The sequence below is a fragment of the Triturus cristatus genome, chromosome 3_1 (assembly GCF_964204655.1).
Source record: "Triturus cristatus chromosome 3_1, aTriCri1.1, whole genome shotgun sequence".
Lineage (NCBI taxonomy): Eukaryota > Metazoa > Chordata > Amphibia > Caudata > Salamandridae > Triturus > Triturus cristatus.
Window position 1 is genome coordinate 751,343,209 of NC_140583.1, and position 23,443 is coordinate 751,366,651.

The window sequence follows — 23,443 nt, forward strand, 5'->3', positions numbered from 1 at the left end:
TAGGACACTCTGTATTACTGAGTCAGGTCAATGATGGCATATAAGGCACCCAGTGACTAATCTAGAGCTCCTTTGAACACTAATGAGCATAACTGTGTTTGCTGTTTGTAGATTGCCATTGACATTTTGATAGGAGGGGTGAAGGGCAGCATGCTGCTTCCAGAAAGGACTATTTGTAGCATAAGAGGAACGCAGGACAGGTAGAGGGAAAGGGCTGGAAGAGGAGTTCACAGGAGGAGCCAATTCTGGAGGCAAGCAAAGATGCACATTGGGGTAATACAGTTCTGTATTTACTACTGGTAAAGCGGTCACCAGTTGCTATAGAATGAGAAATTAGCCCAACCCCAGGAAAAGGAAAAGGAATCCTGCTTATGAGGCTTTCCACTTGGCATTTTCAGTTGTTCTCGGCACTCATCTGTGTCAAAGGCCGGTTTTGGCAACTTCATTTTTCCAATACTACCTTTTCTGAGATATTGTGTGACAGCATTGAATCTCTAGTATTCCCCAAGGGTGATTGGTTAAGACGTATTATTTACAACAGCTCTTCTTGTCCCTCAGAAGTGAAAATGTTGATTTATTTGCTATGGTCTTTCACTCACTCAATGCTTCTGTAGCATACATATTATTCTACAAGGTCTACTGTACTAATTAAAAAAAAGTAAGTTCAACTTACCTTTGCGATAGTCGATGATGCTGTCAAGCGAGTGCTAGTTTTTTGAGTTGTTGTACTCGTTTTAGGGGTTGTTCTGGTGCTTGTTGCCATAGTTGTTGAGGTTGAGGTAATCCGAGTGCTGGTTTTTGGTGTTGTTGTGCTTGTTTTAGGAGTTGTTCTGGTGCTTGTTGCCTTAGTTGTTGATGATGATGTCAAGAGAGTGCTAGTTTTTGGCGTTGTTGTGCTCGTTTTAGGAGTTGTTCTGGTGCTTATTGCCTGAGTTGTTGATAATGATGTCAAGTGAGTGCTAGTTTTTGGCGTTGTTGTGCTAGTTTTACATCCTTGTACAAGCTTGCAGCACAAAATCTCAACCTCATAATTGTAACATAATCCTGTTTCTTGATCCTTGTTGTAGCACATTAGACCTAAAGTTTCACTGCACACTAGCGATTGACCAAGTTCATTTATTGGTACTGTGGGGAAGCTTTGAGCTCTACACTTAACTTCCTTGGGAGCTTCACATACATCATATCCTTTATCCCTTAAATTTGCAAATGATTCAAAGTCTCCACTTGTAGGACCTGGTTCAGGGTAGCTGACATCATACCAAGGAGACCACTCACAAACCTCATAGACACAGCCAGTAGTTGTGGAGTATTGGGTTGTGGTTGATGGTGTTGTGGAGGCAGAAGTTGTGCTTGTTTTAGGAGTTGTTCTGGTGCTTGTTGTCTTAGTTGTCGATGATGATGTCAAGTGAGTGCTAGTTTTTGGCGTTGTTGTGCTAGTTTTACATCCTTGTACAAGCTTGCAGCACAAAATCTCAACCTCATAATTGTAACACAATCCTGTTTCTTGATCCTTGTTGTAGCACATTAGACCTAAAGTTTCACTGCACACTAGCGATTGACCAAGTTCATTGATTGGTACTGTGGGGAAGCTTTGAGCTCTACACTTAACTTCCTTGGGAGCTTCACATACATCATATCCTTTATCCCTTAAATTTGCAAATGATTCAAAGTCTCCACTTGTAGGACCTGGTTCAGGGTAGCTGACATCATACCAAGGAGACCACTCACAAACCTCATAGACACAGCCAGTAGTTGTGGAGTATTGGGTTGTGGTTGATGGTGTTGTGGAGGCAGAAGTTGTGCTCGTTTTAGGAGTTGTTCTGGTGCTTGTTGTCTTAGTTGTCGATGATGATGTCAAGTGAGTGCTAGTTTTTGGCGTTGTTGTGCTAGTTTTACATCCTTGTACAAGCTTGCAGCACAAAATCTCAACCTCATAATTGTAGCATAATCCTGATCCTTGGTCCTTGTTGTAGCACATGAGACCTAAAGTTTCACTGCACACTAGAGATTGACCAAGCTCAATTATTGGTACTGTGGGGAAGTCTTTAGCTCTGCACTTAACTTCCTTGGGAACTTCACATACATCATATCCATTAGCCTTTAAATTTTCAAATGATTCAAAGTCTCCATTTGTAGGACCTGGTTGTGGGAAGCTGACATCATACCAAGGAGACCACTCACAAACCTCATAGACACAGCCAGTTGTTGTGGAGTATTGGGTTGTGGTTGATGGTGTTGTGGAGGCAGAAGTTGTGCTTGTTTTAGGAGTTGTTCTGGTACTTGTTGACTTAGTTGTCGATGATGATGTCAAGTGAGTGCTAGTTTTTGGCGTTGTTGTGCTAGTTTTACATCCTTGTACAAGCTTGCAGCACAAAATCTCAACCTCATAATTGTAACATAATCCTGTTTCTTGATCCTTGTTGTAGCACATTAGACCTAAAGTTTCACTGCACACTAGCGATTGACCAAGTTCATTTATTGGTACTGTGGGGAAGCTTTGAGCTCTACACTTAACTTCCTTGGGAGCTTCACATACATCATATCCTTTATCCCTTACATTTGCAAATGATTCAAAGTCTCCACTTGTAGGACCTGGTTCAGGGTAGCTGACATCATACCAAGGAGACCACTCACAAACCTCATAGACACAGCCAGTAGTTGTGGAGTATTGGGTTGTGGTTGATGGTGTTGTGGAGGCAGAAGTTGTGCTCGTTTTAGGACTTGTTCTGGTGCTTGTAGTCTTGGTTGTCGATGATGATGTCAAGTGAGTGCTCGTTTTTGGCGTTGTTGTGCTAGTTTTACATCCTTGTACAAGCTTGCAGCACAAAATCTCAACCTCATAATTGTAGCATAATCCTGATCCTTGGTCCTTGTTGTAGCACATGAGACCTAAAGTTTCACTGCACACTAGAGACTGACCAAGTTCAATTATTGGTACTGTGGGGAAGTCTTTAGCTCTGCACTTAACTTCCTTGGGAACTTCACATACATCATATCCATTAGCCTTTAAATTTTCAAATGATTCAAAGTCTCCATTTGTAGGACCTGGTTGTGGGAAGCTGACATCATACCAAGGAGACCACTCGCAAACCTCATAGACACAGCCAGTAGTTGTGGAGTATTGGGTTGTGGTTGATGGTGTTGTGGAGGCAGAAGTTGTGCTCGTTTTAGGAGTTGTTCTGGTGCTTGTTGTCTTAGTTGTCGATGATGATGTCAAGTGAGTGCTAGTTTTTGGCGTTGTGCTAGTTTTACATCCATTTACAAGCTTGCAGCACAAAATCTCAACCTCATAATTGTAACATAATCCTGTTTCTTGATCCTTGTTGTAGCACATTAGACCTAAAGTTTCACTGCACACTAGAGACTGACCAAGTTCAATTATTGGTACTGTGGGGAAGTCTTTAGCTCTGCACTTAACTTCCTTGGGAACTTCACATACATCATATCCATTAGCCTTTAAATTTTCAAATGATTCAAAGTCTCCATTTGTAGGACCTGGTTGTGGGAAGCTGACATCATACCAAGGAGACCACTCGCAAACTTCATAGACACAGCCAGTAGTTGTGGAGTATTGGGTTGTGGTTGATGGTGTTGTGGAGGCAGAAGTTGTGCTCGTTTTAGGAGTTGTTCTGGTGCTTGTTGTCTTAGTTGTCGATGATGATGTCAAGTGAGTGCTAGTTTTTGGCGTTGTGCTAGTTTTACATCCATTTACAAGCTTGCAGCACAAAATCTCAACCTCATAATTGTAACATAATCCTGTTTCTTGATCCTTGTTGTAGCACATTAGACCTAAAGTTTCACTGCACACTAGCGATTGACCAAGTTCATTTACTGGTACTGTGGGGAAGCTTTGAGCTCTACACTTAACTTCCTTGGGAGCTTCACATACATCATATCCTTTATCCCTTAAATTTGCAAATGATTCAAAGTCTCCACTTGTAGGACCTGGTTCAGGGTAGCTGACATCATACCAAGGAGACCACTCACAAACCTCATAGACACAGCCAGTAGTTGTGGAGTATTGGGTTGTGGTTGATGGTGTTGTGGAGGCAGAAGTTGTGCTCGTTTTAGGAGTTGTTCTGGTGCTTGTTATCTTAGTTGTCGATGATGATGTCAAGTGAGTGCTAGTTGTTGGCGTTGTTGTGCTAGTTTTACATCCTTGTACAAGCTTGCAGCACAAAATCTCAACCTCATAATTGTAGCATAATCCTGATCCTTGGTCCTTGTTGTAGCACATGAGACCTAAAGTTTCACTGCACACTAGAGACTGACCAAGTTCAATTATTGGTACTGTGGGGAAGTCTTTAGCTCTGCACTTAACTTCCTTGGGAACTTCACATACATCATATCCATTAGCCTTTAAATTTTCAAATGATTCAAAGTCTCCATTTGTAGGACCTGGTTGTGGGAAGCTGACATCATACCAAGGAGACCACTCACAAACCTCATAGACACAGCCAGTTGTTGTGGAGTATTGGGTTGTGGTTGATGGTGTTGTGGAGGCAGAAGTTGTGCTAGTTTTAGGAGTTGTTCTGGTACTTGTTGACTTAGTTGTCGATGATGATGTCAAGTGAGTGCTAGTTTTTGGCGTTGTTGTGCTAGTTTTACATCCTTGTACAAGCTTGCAGCACAAAATCTCAACCTCATAATTGTAACATAATCCTGTTTCTTGATCCTTGTTGTAGCACATTAGACCTAAAGTTTCACTGCACACTAGCGATTGACCAAGTTCATTTATTGGTACTGTGGGGAAGCTTTGAGCTCTACACTTAACTTCCTTGGGAGCTTCACATACATCATATCCTTTATCCCTTACATTTGCAAATGATTCAAAGTCTCCACTTGTAGGACCTGGTTCAGGGTAGCTGACATCATACCAAGGAGACCACTCACAAACCTCATAGACACAGCCAGTAGTTGTGGAGTATTGGGTTGTGGTTGATGGTGTTGTGGAGGCAGAAGTTGTGCTCGTTTTAGGACTTGTTCTGGTGCTTGTAGTCTTAGTTGTCGATGATGATGTCAAGTGAGTGCTCGTTTTTGGCGTTGTTGTGCTAGTTTTACATCCTTGTACAAGCTTGCAGCACAAAATCTCAACCTCATAATTGTAGCATAATCCTGATCCTTGGTCCTTGTTGTAGCACATGAGACCTAAAGTTTCACTGCACACTAGAGACTGACCAAGTTCAATTATTGGTACTGTGGGGAAGTCTTTAGCTCTGCACTTAACTTCCTTGGGAACTTCACATACATCATATCCATTAGCCTTTAAATTTTCAAATGATTCAAAGTCTCCATTTGTAGGACCTGGTTGTGGGAAGCTGACATCATACCAAGGAGACCACTCGCAAACCTCATAGACACAGCCAGTAGTTGTGGAGTATTGGGTTGTGGTTGATGGTGTTGTGGAGGCAGAAGTTGTGCTCGTTTTAGGAGTTGTTCTGGTGCTTGTTGTCTTAGTTGTCGATGATGATGTCAAGTGAGTGCTAGTTTTTGGCGTTGTGCTAGTTTTACATCCATTTACAAGCTTGCAGCACAAAATCTCAACCTCATAATTGTAACATAATCCTGTTTCTTGATCCTTGTTGTAGCACATTAGACCTAAAGTTTCACTGCACACTAGAGACTGACCAAGTTCAATTATTGGTACTGTGGGGAAGTCTTTAGCTCTGCACTTAACTTCCTTGGGAACTTCACATACATCATGTCCATTAGCCTTTAAATTTTCAAATGATTCAAAGTCTCCATTTGTAGGACCTGGTTGTGGGAAGCTGACATCATACCAAGGAGACCACTCGCAAACCTCATAGACACAGCCAGTCGTTGTGGAGTATTGGGTTGTGGTTGATGGTGTTGTGGAGGCAGAAGTTGTGCTCGTTTTAGGAGTTGTTCTGGTGCTTGTTGTCTTAGTTGTCGATGATGATGTCAAGTGAGTGCTAGTTTTTGGCGTTGTTGTGCTTGTTTTACATCCTTGTACAAGCTTGCAGCACAAAATCTCAACCTCATAATTGTAACATAATCCTGTTTCTTGATCCTTGTTGTAGCACATTAGACCTAAAGTTTCACTGCACACTAGCGATTGACCAAGTTCAATTATTGTTACTGTGGGGAAGTCTTTAGCTCTGCACTTAACTTCCTTGGGAACTTCACATACATCATATCCATTAGCCTTTAAATTTTCAAATGATTCAAAGTCTCCATTTGTAGGACCTGGTTGTGGGAAGCTGACATCATACCAAGGAGACCACTCGCAAACCTCATAGACACAGCCAGTAGTTGTGGAGTATTGGGTTGTGGTTGATGGTGTTGTGGAGGCAGAAGTTGTGCTCGTTTTAGGAGTTGTTCTGGTGCTTGTTGTCTTAGTTGTCGATGATGATGTCAAGTGAGTGCTAGTTTTTGGCGTTGTGCTAGTTTTACATCCATTTACAAGCTTGCAGCACAAAATCTCAACCTCATAATTGTAACATAATCCTGTTTCTTGATCCTTGTTGTAGCACATTAGACCTAAAGTTTCACTGCACACTAGCGATTGACCAAGTTCATTTACTGGTACTGTGGGGAAGCTTTGAGCTCTACACTTAACTTCCTTGGGAGCTTCACATACATCATATCCTTTATCCCTTAAATTTGCAAATGATTCAAAGTCTCCACTTGTAGGACCTGGTTCAGGGTAGCTGACATCATACCAAGGAGACCACTCACAAACCTCATAGACACAGCCAGTAGTTGTGGAGTATTGGGTTGTGGTTGATGGTGTTGTGGAGGCAGAAGTTGTGCTCGTTTTAGGAGTTGTTCTGGTGCTTGTTATCTTAGTTGTCGATGATGATGTCAAGTGAGTGCTAGTTGTTGGCGTTGTTGTGCTAGTTTTACATCCTTGTACAAGCTTGCAGCACAAAATCTCAACCTCATAATTGTAGCATAATCCTGATCCTTGGTCCTTGTTGTAGCACATGAGACCTAAAGTTTCACTGCACACTAGAGACTGACCAAGTTCAATTATTGGTACTGTGGGGAAGTCTTTAGCTCTGCACTTAACTTCCTTGGGAACTTCACATACATCATATCCATTAGCCTTTAAATTTTCAAATGATTCAAAGTCTCCATTTGTAGGACCTGGTTGTGGGAAGCTGACATCATACCAAGGAGACCACTCACAAACCTCATAGACACAGCCAGTCGTTGTGGAGTATTGGGTTGTGGTTGATGGTGTTGTGGAGGCAGAAGTTGTGCTCGTTTTAGGAGTTGTTCTGGTGCTTGTTGTCTTAGTTGTCGATGATGATGTCAAGTGAGTGCTAGTTTTTGGCGTTGTTGTGCTTGTTTTACATCCTTGTACAAGCTTGCAGCACAAAATCTCAACCTCATAATTGTAACATAATCCTGTTTCTTGATCCTTGTTGTAGCACATGAGACCTAAAGTTTCACTGCACACTAGAGACTGACCAAGTTCAATTATTGGTACTGTGGGGAAGTCTTTAGCTCTGCACTTAACTTCCTTGGGAACTTCACATACATCATATCCATTAGCCTTTACATTTTCAAATGATTCAAAGTCTCCATTTGTCGGACCTGGTTGTGGGAAGCTGACATCATACCAAGGAGACCACTCACAAACCTCATAGACACAGCCAGTAGTTGTGGAGTATTGGGTTGTGGTTGATGGTGTTGTGGAGGCAGAAGTTGTGCTCGTTTTAGGAGTTGTTCTGGTGCTTGTTGTCTTAGTTGTTGATGATGATGTCAAGTGAGTGCTAGTTTTTGGCGTTGTTGTGCTAGTTTTACATCCTTGTACAAGCTTGCAGCACAAAATCTCAACCTCATAATTGTAGCATAATCCTGATCCTTGGTCCTTGTTGTAGCACATTAGACCTAAAGTTTCACTGCACACTAGTGATTGACCAAGTTCATTTATTGGTACTGTGGGGAAGCTTTGAGCTCTACAGTTAATTTCCTTGGGAACTTCACATACATCGTATCCTTTAGCCCTTAAATTTGCAAATGATTCAAAGTCTCCACTTGTAGGACCTGGTTCAGGGTAGCTGACGTCATACCAAGGAGACCACTCACAGACTTCATGGACACAGCCTGGGGATGTGGAGTGTGTTTGTGTGGTGGAGAATGATGTGGGTGCAGTGGTTGTGCTTATTGTGCTTGTACACCCTTGCACCGTCTTACAGCACAAAACTTCAATCTCATAATTATAACACAGTCCAGAAGATTGGTCCTTGTTGTAGCACATGAGGCCTAAGGTTTCACTACATACTAACGTTTGACTCAGTTCGTTTAAAGGAACACTTGGGAAGCTCTGTGCTCTGCATGTTACTTGTTTGGGAGCATCACAAATAGCATATCCTTTAGCCTTTAAATTTGCAAATGATTCAAAGTCTCCACTTGTAGGACCTGGTTGCGGGTAGCTGACATCATACCAGGGAGACCACTCACATACTTCATAGACACATCCTGTAGGTAATAAAAGAGGACATTAATATTAGTTACAAAACAATAGACATTCCGTAGTAAATTAAATACGTCTTTGATAGCTGTAATTCCTTAGAATTAAAGGAGATAAACATAACAGCTGGAAACTGAGAGATGCAGTAATATGTGTGAAGTATGGTAGCAGTTGTCAGCATTTTACAATTAAGTGTTCAAAAGGCAAAGTATTGAATCGTTTCCTTCTTTTCAGCTTTTAATAGAGGGTTGCTAACTCTCATAATTAGTTTGTGTGTAATATTATTTATTTACCCTTTATGTAAGTTCACTAGAATTTTACAGCAATGGAGGACGAAATAATGAGACAGGGTTGAAAACCTCTACACTAAAAATAAGTAAATTAGGTTGCATAATGAGTACATTCAGTTGCAGTATTATTCCACTGTTTTGACATTTTAACACATCTAGATACTATTTGGGCAAAGATTGAACCTTATTAGTACCAAGTCTTAAATGGTGGGGCGCAACCCAATATTTCATTTGGAACTTGGTGTAACAGAAAGACTGTGTTCCACAAAGAGAAATTCAAAGGCATTAAAAAAAAAATCTAAATCACTGACTAAAAGCAGCAGTGGCGTATGCAATAAATGCTATAAAGGTCTTTGTATAAGAAATAATTCCTAATTTACTATTTTGTATTTACAAATATTATAAAGTCACATGAAGGCAATTTTCCACAGTAATACAGTACTAACAATGGTGGAAAACATCATAAATAGTGCAAGGTGAAAATGCAGATTGTGCAGTAAGCAATTGTGGATAGCGGAAATATTAATATACAATTAAAAGGTGATACATTCATTTCTGTAAAGGGACCAGACAAATAGTTTCCTAGTACATTTGCAGGCTTAAATCAGGTTGATGTTTTGACTCCATTTGTCAAAAAAATGGACACTGAAATGTTCAGACCAAAATGTGGTCTGAGATCACTTATAAAGGACTAACACTAGACTATCCAGTTGCAAGAAGCAGGCCTCTAGAAGTGCAATAATGTAAAAAGTTCTTGAACTATTTCATCTAAATTGGCAGCATGGTGCTCACAGTCACAAACTGCTTCAGTGGAGTCAATATTAACGTTTAATTGTATAGTAACATCTTTACATGTTCTAAGCGTGGAACATAGTCAGTAATATATGAATTCAAGATTCAGAAAATAAAAGGTGACCAGTTAACCTTTACAAAGGGACTACAAACGCACCGTAACATGTGACACTCCTATTATATAACTTTTGATCTCTTTGAGCTGGGAACTATTTTTAAATCTGCAAATTATGCAGTAAAATGTGGATTATGTGGCAAGTAAAGCATAATTATATATAAAAAGCTGCAGCATCAGTTCTTTCAGAAAATTACATTATTACACAAAATAATTATTCTATGTACCTAAAACAATGTTAAATTTCAAGAAACAAAGAAACTCGTTTTTGATGCATTGAATGAGATGATTCAGAAAATAAATTATGAGTAGAGGAAGCAATACTAGAGGATTATTTCACAAACTGTTACATGCCTTATTGAACCATCTCAAACTCCTTAATAGTGAAAGTGCTAACAGGGCACAATAATTTATTTTGATAGTTTTTTATAGCGCAAACATGACCCTTTACAAATTTACAGAGAGCAGAACAATAATAACAATAATATCATATTTGAGAAAAATACAGGATAAGGTGGATCCCAGAAAAGGGAGGGTACACTTTACACTGTTCAGAGAGCAGATGAGATGAACCATGAAACATAAATATCATACTCAAGAAAACTGTAGGATCAGGCAGTGTTGAGAAAAGGGAGGATAATGTCAACACTGATAAGTCAAAAATACTAAAGTAGCCGGTGAGAAGTAGTTATGAATGTGATTGAGAAAAGAAGGGCATCATAGGATCTAGGTAAGGAATCTGTTCATAAAAAGTACTTTGTCTTCTTTCTTAAAAGATATAGTTGAGGCATTCATTCTGACTTCAGTGGGCAAGATGTTCCAAATTCTCAGGGCAATGCGAGAGAACGATTGGTTGTAAGTTTTCTACTGGTGGAATCTCTGTGGTTTCAGAAGTAAGTTGTTGGAGCTACTAGATGATCTGGAGCCACTAGAAAGTTTGAGCTTCTGAGCAAGATGCCTAATGGTTTTGAAGTGGAGTGCTTTATGAGTCATGCAGGCAACTTTTAGCTGAATTCTTGGTACATATGGGAGCCAGTTGAGGGATTTCATATCAGGGGTGATGTGGTTGTTTCTTTTTGAGGCAGTAATGAGACTTGCAGCAAAGTTGAACAAGGCCCTTAGAGGAGCCAGTTTGGATCTGGGTAGTCCAGAGAGGGTTGTGTAAAGTGGTAACTTCACTGAAATAAATCTTCATCCACGTAGTTTAAGTCAGGTAGGGTTTATTCACCTCATCCACCTTACACGCAGCTCCAACTCTCTACAAAGAAAAGCTCTCGCTCCCCCAACCAACATTCCACTTGGAATTACAATTGTAAAAGGTTCTCAAACCTTAAAGTGACAATGCAATGTCACACATCTTCCCTTCTTTACAATAAAACAAATAAATATAAATATAACCACATACATAAAATAACTATGAACTACATAGTTTAAAAATGAAAACAACTGTAACATGTAAAATCATACAAGTAAATTCAAGAGAAACAAATCATACATAATCTTTCATGTATACTGGAAGTCTCCGTACTCTCTGACTCCTTTCCCTGACACTTGTAAGTGCCCCAGGAAATCTGTTGGGAATGGAACAAGACGAATTCGTCAGAGAGCAAGAAGAATTGTTTGAAACTCCCTGCTCTTCGGAGGAAGGCAAATTGCGATTAACTACCACAACTCGATTTTTGTTCCATATCCGGCCATCATCGGTTTTGACAGCATTCTTAAATAATTTGACTATCAACTTGCAACTAGAGAACTTAGAACCAGGCTGACATCCAACTGGAGCTTTAATCTTTACTAAATCACCCATATTTACCTCATTAAACCGTGCAGATTTTCTCATATCAAAATCCTCTCAACCTGTTTATCTATTTCTCTATCCCTCCAAGAACCAATTTGATTATTAACCAAACCTTTGTTTAGTTTCATCCAACCTGGACATAATTTAGAATTTGGTGCCCTGCCTTTGAAAAGTTCAAAAGGCGATCTCCCAGTAGTCAAATGCGGAGACATGCGATAGGCCGTTATTCTTTCTTGCAAAACCTCTTTCCAGTTCAGATTGTTTGCCCTTGCAAGTTGTATGCTTTCTTGTAAAGTTTTGTTAACTCGTTCCACCGCCCCATTAGTTTCTGGATGATAGATCGCACTCCTTTTTTGGACAATCCCACATTCACCCAAGAAACTTAAAAATTCTTTGGAACAGAATTGCGGTCAGTTATCAAAAAGAATGCTATTGGGAAAACTCTCTCTTCTGAAAATCCCCTCCAAGAACTTGATGACACATCCTGTAGAGATTTCTCTGACTGCACCCACTTCAACCCATCTAGAATACAGATCTAACACAACTATTAGATAAGGAGTGTCACTCACATCTTGCAATGGACCCACTATGTCAATAGCTATCTCATCCCACGGGTATTTTGGTAATTTTCTACATACCATAGGAATCTGCCTAGTCTTTAATACCTTATCACTCGCACAACACTCCACACAATCCCTAACCAACCTTTCAATCTCTAGATCCATGCCTGGCCACCAAAATTGTAAGCTTATAAACTCTTTTTTCTTAACAATCCCAAGATGCCCAACATGAGCTAAACCAAGAAGTTTACTTCTAATGCCTGCAGGAGGAACAAGCTTGGTACCACGTGTGAGAAGACCCTCACTAACTGAGAGTTCATCACCAACCAAAGCCCATGGTTTTTCCAAATGACCATTGGATAACAGTGTTTCCATCACTTTCCTTATCTCTCCATCTTTCTCTACTTCTTCATTCCATTCTGACTCACTAATGGCACCTGATGTCACTTCACAAACACTGATACTATCTTCTTCTTTGATGACATCATCATCCAACACGCACCCATTAGGATCAACTAACCTAGAAAGACAGTCCGCAGACTTGTTTACCACCCCAGGAATATAGTCAACTTCAAAATCAAATTCCTGGAGAGAAATAATCCACCTCCTAATCCTTGAGGAAATTGAATCCAAACCTTTTTTAGAAAACACCCCTTTGAGTGGCTTATGATCCGACAAAACTTTCACCTTGGTACCCCAGATCAAATTCTTAAATTTCCTCAGAGCCCAAAAAATAGCCAATGATTCTTTCTCAATTACCGAATAATTTACCTCTGGACCTCTCAAACACCTTGAAGCACATGCAATTAACTTCTCTGCAACCTCATACTTTTGAACCAACACAGCTCCTAAACCCTTTATACTAGCATCCGTGAAAATGTAAGTATCTTGTCCCGGAACAAATGCCTGTAGCGAAGGAGCTTTCATCAACTCTTTTTTTAAAGAACAAAACTCATTCCCACACTCAACAGACCACTGAAAAATAACACTCTTTGCCGTAAGTCTCCTCATATTCTGAGTTTTGTCAGCATACCCAGGAATAAACTTGCTATAGAATTCTACCATCCCAAGAAAAGATAATAATTCCTCCTTGTTTGTAGGTTCCTTCATGTTCACGATGGTATCCACTAAATCCTTCTTTGGGAAAACACCAAGACCGGTAATGCAATGTCCTAGATAGTTCACCTCCTCAACACCAAATTTGCATTTCTCTCTCTTTAACGTCAAGCCTGATTCCTTCAAACGTTTTAGAACAGCACACACCCTTGAGTAATGCTCAGACTTTGATCTTCCATAAATCAACAAGTCATCTTGATAACATCTGACCCCTCCAATGCCTTTTAATATCCTAGTCATGATCCGCTGAAAAACTGCTGCCGCAGAAACCAACCCAAAAGGCATCCTACGAAATTTGTAGGTGCCCATAGGTGTCACAAAAGCCGTTAAATCTTGTGAGGACTCATCCAGTTCAACCTGGTGATAAGCCGAAGCTAAATCAAGTGTGGTAAAAAACCTTGCACCCTCTAAGGTCCCAATCATCTCATCTCATCTCATCAATGTTTGGCAACGGAAAATGATCTACTATCACCTCCTTATTTAGGGAGCGCAAGACTATGCAAAGCCTAAGCTCCCCACTAGCCTTCTTGGCCACGACAATGGGAGCCAGCCATTCTGTCGATTCCACTGGCTCAATGATACCTGAATCTGCCAACCGTTCAATCTCTTTTTCTACACCTATCTGTTCATTGATAGGTATTCTTCTGCACCTGGCCACAACTGGAACCGCCCCTTTTTTCAAACGGATGCAATGTCTGTATCCCTTAAGACAACCTAACTTCTCATCAAACACCTCAGGAAATTGTTCTGCAAACATTGAACCAGCTTCACCAACTTGCTGTATCTGAACCTGAGGGACCTTGTTAGGATTTAGAGTTACACCCAAAAGACGTTGATGAGGCCAGCCTAAAAGCGCATCCCCCCGTTTGGCCACATACACCTTGCCCGCAATCAATCGTCCACACAACTCTATGGTTGCTAAGAAATAACCTAACATTTTAATGGTTGCCCCACCATACCCTTGCGGAGAAACATCACTCTTAAAAAGTTTTATAGAGCTGTTAAAATGTTTTTTGAAAACATCCTCATTTATCATTGTTAAATGAGAACAAGAATCAAACTTGAATTCCAATTCTACACCTTCAATATTGACTGGATGAGAAGGATGAATTGCCTCCAGAACATCAACTTGAAAAGTAACAACTTTGACTTGAGGCTGGGCTTTTACTTGATCCCCTTTTCTCATTTTACTTCTGCAACACTTTGCAAAATGTCCTCTTCTACCACAAGTACTACACATCACCTTAAGGGCAGGACAAAAAGGTGCATTAGCTAAATGCCCTAGTCTCCCACACCTATAACATGTCGGCTTCCCGAAACTACCTTGCATATTCTCATTTCCCTGTGTAGGTCTATCTTTCTCTTTTACCTCTAAATCATTTTTTTGACTTGGCAGATCACCTCATCAACACTGATGTTAGTGGCGATAGGTTTGTTTTTCTCAACACTCAGCTCATCAACACATTTCATCATATGTTCCACCTGTTTTGCAACTGTAATTACTTCATCTAAAGGTGGCTCATCTTTTAACCAAAGTTCCTTCCTAATATTGTCATGAGCACATTTCAATACAAACTGGTCTCTTATCCTCTCTTCTGTAGCACCTCCAAACTTGCACGAAGATGCTAGTTTCCTTAAAGCAGAGAGAAATTCTTCAACTGACTCATTTTTTTTTCTGTTCACGCAAACCAAAATGATTTCTCTCCATGATGGTACTCAACCGTGGCAGATAATGACGGTCTAATTGTTCTATACAAATGTCATATTCGTTCAAATTTCTCTGTTCTGCGACAGTTAGATCAGGTAAATGTTCCAAAACTTCCTGTCCTTCACCTCCTAGACAATGCAATAGTAAAGAGTGCTTACATTCTGCACTTAGATTAGTTCCACAGACTCTGGCGTAATTCACAAAAAGTTTCTTCTATTTTTGCCATTTTATATTTGGCTCACCAGGACTTGATAAAAAAAATGGTGGTTGCGTAACATTCTGCATTCTGGTCTAAAATATCTAAACTAGATACTGGACACCTTAAAACAACACCCGTCATAAAATGAGATTTGAAAAATAAATAAACACAACTCTCATAAATAACCTCTCTTTTCCATCTCGTATAAACTCTATAACCTCTTACTGGTACTGTCCCTCACTGCAAAAAAAAACTTCAGTACTCAAATCCCTCTGTGGTGCATCGACATAGCATTAGTAAATTTAAGTCTCCATGCAATGTCACCACAAACACGTAAACTGAAATTCCAATAGAGCGTTATCTTCCTCCTCTCAGTGATGTCTTCTTGCAGCACAGAACAGTATATTTAACTCACCCTTCGATTACCCCGAAGACTGTAAAATAGTACATGGTTCTTCCAGCTGAGTATTTAGAAATGAAACAAACAATAAAAAAAAAAAATCTTGACTCTTCAGCATGTAAACAAATCGCTTCCGTTAAAGCGCACACGCAAATAAACTAGAAGAGCCTTCTCCAACTCTTCGCGCATGCGTGAACCACAGACAATGCTCTCACGTAATACGCACGCTGCCTGCGCTCCTGGGACATGCGCAGATGACTTCTCCTCCACGTCACTGACCCGCACAGCTGAACTGACAGTTGATACGCCGTCACTGGAACGCAGACCGCAGAAACCGGCTGATTGCCACTCCTTCCTCAAACCCCTTCACCTTGCCGGGTTTGTTCTTCTGGATCTCACAAACAGCCGCACACGAAGAGTTAACTCGTCCACAATCTTCAAAACCAACAGCTTATGAAATCTGCCGATTATCACCTTTCAAAGACGCGCCGGATGTTGCGGTGATTTTCTTCTTTAATACTCCCACGATCGTCGCCAATGTAAAGTGGCAACTTCACTGAAATAAATCTTCATCCACGTAGTTTAAGTCAGGTAGGGTTTATTCACCTCATCCACCTTACACGCAGCTCAAACTCTCTACAAAGAAAAGCTCTCGCTCCCCCAACCAACATTCCACTTGGAATTACAATTGTAAAAGGTTCTCAAACCTTAAAGCGACAATGCAATGTCACAGGTTGCACTTCCATAGTCCAACCTGGGAGCCACCAGTGCTTGCACTGAATGCTTGAAGTCATTGTTGGGAGGAAGAGGTTTAATTTTCTCATAACTTTCATTTGGTGGTTCACTTCTCTCATGGCAGCACTGATGTATTTTTCCATGTTGAGGTACTTGTTGAGAGTTAATCCCAGTGATCTCGCTGTGTCAATGACTTATGAAAAGCAGTTGAGGGCAGTTAGATGTTTCAACCATTCTTCAATGACAGGTGACTGATTGGGTGGGGCAATTAGGAGGAATTCATATTTTTGAGTATATAGTTTGAGGTGATTGGATACTAGCCAATTTTGAGTTTTCAGTAGAGTTGTATTTAGGAAACTGATGTCTTCCGGGGTGGGGACTTTTAAGTATACATGGTTATCGTCAGCGTACATGTGGTAGTGGATGTTGTATGAACTCCGTTAGAGGCTCCATGAACAGGTTGAAGAGAGTGGGAGAAAGTTAGGCTCCCTGTGACACTTCTAATGTGACCTGAGTGGTCTGTGATAGTGAGTGATTAACCTTGACTCTTTGAGTCCTGTTTTGGAGATAGGAGGTGAACCAGTTATGTACTGATCCTGTTAGCCCCGTACAGTGTTCCATAAGGTCTAGTAGGTGATCATGCTTAACCGTGTCGAATGGTGATGATATGTTAAGGAGGGTTAAAAGGCAAGAATGGTTCTGATCAAGCATTTTTAGTGCATTGTCCACTATGTGTGTCATAGCCCATTTGGTGCTATGACCTGGATGGAAGGCGGATTGAAATTGGTCTACCAGCCGGAATTGATCAATGTGGTTACAGGGTTGGATGTAAAAGCACTTTTTCAAGGAGCTTCTTCAGGGTAGGGTTATTGGAGTTAGGTCAGATGTTGTTTTAGTCAGTTTGATCTGCTTTTAATTTATTTAGGATGGGGGAACCTGACTGGACTTTAGGCAAACAGAGATAGTGCCATGAAGGGGGCAGCATGAACAAGCTTGGTCCAAAGTGGGAGTATCAAGAGTATGATCTCCTTGAAGAAGTTGGGAGGTAGAAGATCATTGAAGTGGTTTGAGGGTTTCAGCATTGTTAGAATCTTGTGAATGGCACTTTCCTCAAAGGTTTTGAAAGAGTTCAATGAGGTGTTGTTTTGGGGGAAGTGCCCAGGAGGACAAGAGGGAAAAGTAGTTCGGGAGGCAGAGAGGATGGTTTGAGGTGGGAGAGCACATTGCAGATGATTTCTCATGCTTTCTGTCTTCTGAAAAAAAAGGAGGCAAATTCCTCATAGTTTGGTAGTGGACTAGATCCAGCAAGTTTGAGTGTGCAGTTCATTGGTACTTTTAGAGCTCAAAAAGGTTTTGGGGCTGGGTACTATCTTGAACCTGATGGTTTCTGAAGATATTTGCTTTCAAAATTCTGATGCTTTTATAGTATCTGTTCCTCAATGATCTCAGATGCTTGAGGTTTTCAAGGGATGGAGCTGATCTCCACTGACGTTTACTTAGCCTCAAGTTGCGTCTTTCTGTATTGAGGCTACCATCATACCAAGGCTTGGAATCTTTTGTGGGAGCTCATTTTAGTTGTAATGGATCAATTGAGTAAAGAACAGTCTCCATGGAGCAAGTGTAGTGGTTTGTAAGATCGTGGACATCTGACATCTCTCCAGGAGGAGGCAAGATGTTGTGGCTGAGAGAGGTCAGTTTCATTTTGGTTGATGTTGTGCATGTTCCTTTTCCAGAGTCTGGGTTCAATTAGTTGAGCTGTTTTGGTTATTACAGCTTCCGTAATAAGAAATGTGATGCAGTCATGGTTGGTCCCCTCACAGGGGAGGATAGATTCCAACTGAATTTAATTGAATTGGGTTTGCAATGATAAGATCTAAGGTCAACCTTTTTGTTGTGCGTGGGCCTCTCACAAAATTGGGTCAGGTTAAGGTCAGCAACGAGGGTTTTGAAGCTTTTAACTACAGGATCATTCATATCATTCCAGTGGAGGCTGAAGTCTCAGGAAGATTTGAGTATACTATTGACCAGTGTTTGTCACAATGGTTTCCATGATTTGTTCTATGAAACCCAGATTGTCTCCTGGAGGTTGGTGGATCTTGTGTAGTTTGCAGAGAGGTCAATGCAAACCATAGGTATTCTCAGGTGGATAGAATGGGGGTTTGTGCTTGTTAACTGACAGGTTGATGCTGTGTATGCAAGCGATACCTCCACCTGGTCAACAGGTTCTATTCAAACCAGTAATGCCATGGTTAGGAGGGAGTAGTGTGCCAAGGATACGAACAAAGTAATAATTTAGCCAGGTTTCAGTCAGGATTAGAAGGTTAAGATCACGTGTGAGGATAAGGCACACAATATCTGCCACATGTCTTGAAGCTGATCTGCAGTTGATTAGCATGCATTTCAATTGGGGTTTGTGGTGCGCTGGGGTAGACTGAGGCTGTGCGTGTTGACCGCTCTATGGTTTAGTCTAGGAGCTCTATGAGAGTTTGCCGGTATGGCATGGATTATTCCCTGTTTATCATTGTTATCAGGGTGTGAAAATTTATATAACAAGAGGTGGGTTTAGATATCGTTGTCTGATAGAGTGACTTTATGAATAATTGATCACATGGGCGCATTGGGATAGGGTCTAGTTCTCCAACTCCATTGTGTGGGGGACGTGCAAAGAAAGGTCAGATTGGTAGGGAGGTATGTTGGAGATATGGCGGGCTGGTTGAAGGGTTGGACATGAGTGAGAGTATTCATTCTATGGTTCCTAATAGGACACTGAAAGTTTTTCATCTCTGTTGTGATGTGAATGATTCTATGTAAGTCATCTTTGAGATCTTGCAACATTTTTGTAATCTCATCCAGTCTGGATTGTAGTAAGGTATGGGGGTGGGACTGTCAGGTCTTGAAGCAGTGGGCAGGGGGTAAAGGGGGTGTTGGTGTTTGTAGAGTTAGGGTGCGGATGTTTTGGGGAGAAGGCATAGGGAAGGGCGGATTGGGGTAGAGGTAAGATCGACATTAGGAGGGGGAGAGCTCAACGGATGGGTGAGAAGAGTGCCAATGGTATGTGATTGGGTGTTATTAGGGATCAGCATTTGGGGAAGGCAGGTGAGGGGTCAAAAGTATTGTTGGGGTGAAAGTGTAGGTAAATTACACAAAATAACCTCAGCTCTAAACTGTAGAGAGTATGACTGTATACAGACCAATGTAAACTAAAGAAGGAGTCCTATATTTAAGGACGTATTCCCATCACCCACGAGGTGGCATGCTTATTCATCTGGGATTCTCCTCTTGACGGGGACCCCTAGCCCCGTCAAGGGCTACAACCCCCTCACTGTAAGGGAGAAGCTCAGGGATGTTTTTAAACCTGATAGGAATGTACTAAATCCTGATGATAACTTTCTATTGGCGGGATGGGCGCAGCGCAAAAAAGGTGATAATGTGAAGGGAATTAAAACTAGCTATCAGGAGCGATAAAACCTTTATTACTCTGCGGCTGGTGCCAGGATTAAAAACAGAGCATATTGCAGTTTGAAAAAATAACTGTAAAAGATAGACACACTCTGTTCCGCCCACAGTGTCGAAGGGGCTAACAACAATTTGAGACCATGTGGTGTTGTTCTGGTTGAAGAGATCAAGAGCAGTGATAGCAGGGCTTTCCTCTATTGTGCTAATCTATTTGTATAAAAAATTAGGTCATTATTATAGCTGTTTATTCGTGCAAAAGTAGGGGTCGAAAACCAGGGTATCTGGATGAGATTTGAGGAGTCTGTGTTTTAAGGACTTTGATGCTTTTTTTGATAGATTCAGGTGGTAACTCATTTTATAAGCATAGCATCTCGATGGCTCTAATCTGTGTTGGTTGTTCTTTGTGGATCCATGCAAGAAGCAAGCTGTACATAGGGTGACGGAGGAAGTAGACAGGTGGAAAGGGAGATGCAGGATTAGGGTTAGAACTTGTAACTGCAGATGAATGCCAGTTACAGGAAAAGGTAGAACATAATTAGGGCAATAGGCAACTCCAAGGTTTGCCGCAGGACTAAGTAATGTCAGAGTAAAATGATGATGCAGCCAGCAAAGGGGCAGGCAGCGAAGGCTGGTGGGTGAGGTGAGATTGTGTAGGGGCGAATAGCTGATGTGTAGAGGAGTAAACTAACATATTTGTTAAATAGAGCCCTTATGGATGGAGTGGGGGACAGCCTATTGACCATTTAAAGATTGCTGTCCTAGAGGAGGCTCAGTTATACAGTGAGGGTGTTTATAGTACTTCTTTCATTTCTTTAGTGGTGGCTGTTCTCCTGAGAGGGAGGCAGGAATTGGTGTCTTCATGATTGCTTCTGTGTCTTGGGATGCAAAGGAACAGCTGGTGAGCATCTGACCAGATTACCTTGGGGTGCTGGTAAAAAGACAGAGTAATTAGGGGTATGGCCAGTACCATACCAAGATGGCCACCACATGAGAGCTACAATTGTGTAGGTGTACACAGCCTTCTTTCATTTCTTTCTGGCTATTGGAGGGACTTAAGTAGTCTTTCTTTGTACTAATTGTACATGACAGTTCTGATTTTATTCCCATTGTAGATGTTTTGTGCCAACTCACAAATGCAGTACTGAATAGACTATACAACATTTCGATTTTGTGAAGTGTCATTTGTGGTCTTTATACCTGATATTTTAATTTAGAAAAACTTGAAATCTTGGTTTGTCAATACGACCTCCAACCCTGAACCTGGAAGTTTTGGGTCCAGAGTCTGAGGAACCAAAAATTTCAGGTCTAAGGACACCAATACTTGTAGTCGACTGAAGTGGTTTTGCAATTGAGGACACTGTTTTGGCCAACTTGGAATGATGGCCCAAGGAGAAACTTAAGCTTTAATGCATCAAATCAAATTCCACCATGCCTTTAAACGATTTGCTGTCAAAGGCTATTAATGGAAACATACTTCTACCTCTGGATAATAATGGAATGAAGTGAGAATAATTGTATATCGTTTGTGCAATACCTTTATGACTGTTCTAAATCCTAATTCTTTCAGATTCTGGATAGTTTAAGAAACTTCAAAATAACATTAGCTTAGACCTTCGCTAGTAGAGTGTACAAAATAACCTTCTCACTGACATCAACGATTGGACTCATTCCATGTAATTTCATCCATGGGGTTACAGTTTCTTCCTCCATTCAGGACACATCTTTCCTTAACTCAGGTTCTACCTTCATACTCTACTTGACTCAACAGCATAGACCTTTGTAAGTGATTTTTAATATTAACAAGAAATTATCTATTTTGTATACATTTGTCCTAAAGTCTCACCTACAGACTGTTTGGCTGTGTGGTGAAACTTCATCTCACTACACAACATACAAAATGTAAACTACATACACAATCAACATATATTTAAATGTTACTGAAAGGGTCTTTTGGACAGCCCCTTTCTGTCATTGTCTATTGCTGCTCAGCTGGCTTTTGTAATAGACTGAGAAGGGCTGTCTGTCAACATTGGTATCAGACTGCAGCATTACGCAGATTGTGAACCCTTAAAATGTAGCTCATGTACATTGAATTTAATGTCTATATTTATTAGTTTTTGGCAGCATTGGGCAATGGTCATAGCAGGTCTGGATCTCAACTCACCAAACAATGGGCAAGGTGAAAGCCTGGGCGAGACCTTGCTTCTTGCCTCTGCCCTGACCCTCCAACCACGTGGTCAAACAAAGGTGCTCTGCATTGGCTGTATATTGTCCAACATGGACCAAAGCACGGTCGGTGTGTGATTGCTTTGTCATTCACTTCTCTCAATGCCCCACCTGCATATCTGAACCTTACAGGTATTCAATTTGCAGTGTAGCAGGATCACCTATTTTATGTACACATTGGACTGTGGAGGTGAAAGACGTCGTCATGAGGGGTTGGCAAGCAAAGACCTGGTATATACATCTGTTTCCAGCTCTCTATCTTGTTTGTGGACATTGTGCCAGAGAGCCTTTCCAACATAACAGACTGTGTTGTGGACTGATGTAAATTTTTGCCAATCAAAGTAACGTATCCATGTCGATTGCTCTTAACTGTTGCTGTGTTCCTTTATGTATTTCAAACATTTTGACACAATAGGACCTGGTGACTTGTGTATAATTTTGTATTTAAGTGATTCCAGCATGGCATGTTTGTAGGGCTGGTAAGCGTGTTATGTTTGGGTTTACTCACTACTATTTCAGCAGAATTGGTATGGCGTATTTGGAAATGCACAAAGTGATGTGCTTTTTCTGTGTGACCAGTTACCTAAGGAGAGATGAAGAGGTGCTCAGCCTCGACCAGGTGAGACTACAGAGTAAGGTAGGCTATGGCTGAATGCATAAGGCTTCACAGCACCAGTGCCCTGCCTATCCAGTGACCACGATTATACTACCCCTGGGGACTATATTCAAAGCTTATGCTCACCTTGCATAAAAGGGCCCAGTTGCGAGTCCCACTCTGCTGCAGCTTTTTTCACAGAACGCCAAACACAAGAGGCCCAGCTGTCAGACAATCTCTTATACATTTCTGGCCTGACTCTTCCCCTCCTGGTACCACACAGCAATACATAGGGGGAGAGCCCTCTCAACCGAAGGGGGGCCATTACAGCAAAAAGGTGCCATCCTAGCAGAGGGACAGCAGTAGGATGCTGACCCACCTATGTAGCCCTGCAGGCAATGTGATCAGATAGATTTACTTCTGCCATTATATGGCTACAAAAAACACAGTTTAATTTTAGTTTTAATCTGTTTCATGTGCCACTGCTGTTCTTCTTCAATACAATACTTTTCTAGAAAGAGTCGTGATAATATAAGTATCTTACTCATTTAAAAAATATTTTTAAAGTCATATCACGGTTACTAAGCAGCGCCATTGTAATAAGTGCAGCTGCTTTTAATATGGAGACACTTGGAAACAGCATGCAGCACGACAGGAGCCTAGTCACAGCAATGATGCATGCGTGTGTTGTCATGAGTTAGGGCACTGAAGTCAGCCCCATTGGCATCGCCATTACTATCACTATTGTGAGGATATTACATGATGATGGGTTTTCTTCCCACAAGCCCATCGCTATTTCTCTATGTTTAGTTGTATTGCCTGTGATTTACTCTAGAACAGTTCCCCCATTTTTCCACCTGTATAGAAAATCATCTTTATGTTTTTCATTCATGTTCGTCATTTGCTTGTTAGTCTCCACTTGTCCTTTTGTACACAAATGCTGGGCCGGCTGACTCAACATGCACACTGAATAGTTTTGCTTCCTGTATTTTTTCTCTGTTGTCTGGGTG

At 41.0% G+C, this 23,443-nt stretch overlaps 2 protein-coding genes across 2 annotated transcripts in view; both read right to left on the bottom strand.

Annotated features, from left to right (window-relative positions):
- Positions 1-664: 664 nt before the first annotated feature.
- On the bottom strand, positions 665-13,537 carry LOC146860916 (uncharacterized). The gene is made up of 2 exons (XM_085646183.1): positions 12,250-13,537; positions 665-8,451 (listed from the first exon to the last, which is right to left on the bottom strand). Exons 1-2 carry the CDS (start codon positions 13,535-13,537, stop codon positions 665-667), a joined length of 9,075 nt encoding a protein of 3,024 aa, XP_085502309.1.
- A 948-nt stretch (positions 13,538-14,485) lies between these two features.
- The window catches only part of LOC146860917 (mucin-5B-like), a 286,252-nt gene continuing 277,294 nt past the window's right edge, over positions 14,486-23,443 (bottom strand). Inside the window, exons 29-30 of the mRNA XM_085646184.1 lie at positions 14,836-14,950; positions 14,486-14,747 (exon numbers count right to left, since the gene is read on the bottom strand). Of these exons, the coding sequence (XP_085502310.1) occupies positions 14,486-14,747; positions 14,836-14,950 (377 nt within the window). The remainder of the gene's footprint in view (positions 14,748-14,835; positions 14,951-23,443) is intronic.

What these genes read in the sequence shown, in the direction of transcription:
- LOC146860916 (XM_085646183.1), bottom strand. Translation starts at nt 13,537, where the DNA reads ATGATTGGGACCTTAGAGGGTGCAAGGTTTTTTACCACACTTGATTTA. An exon ending in TCCTCCTGCAGGCATTAGAA is followed by an intron (nt 8,452 to 12,249) that starts GTAAACTTCTTG and finishes TATTACCTACAG; the next exon opens with GATGTGTCTATGAAGTATGT.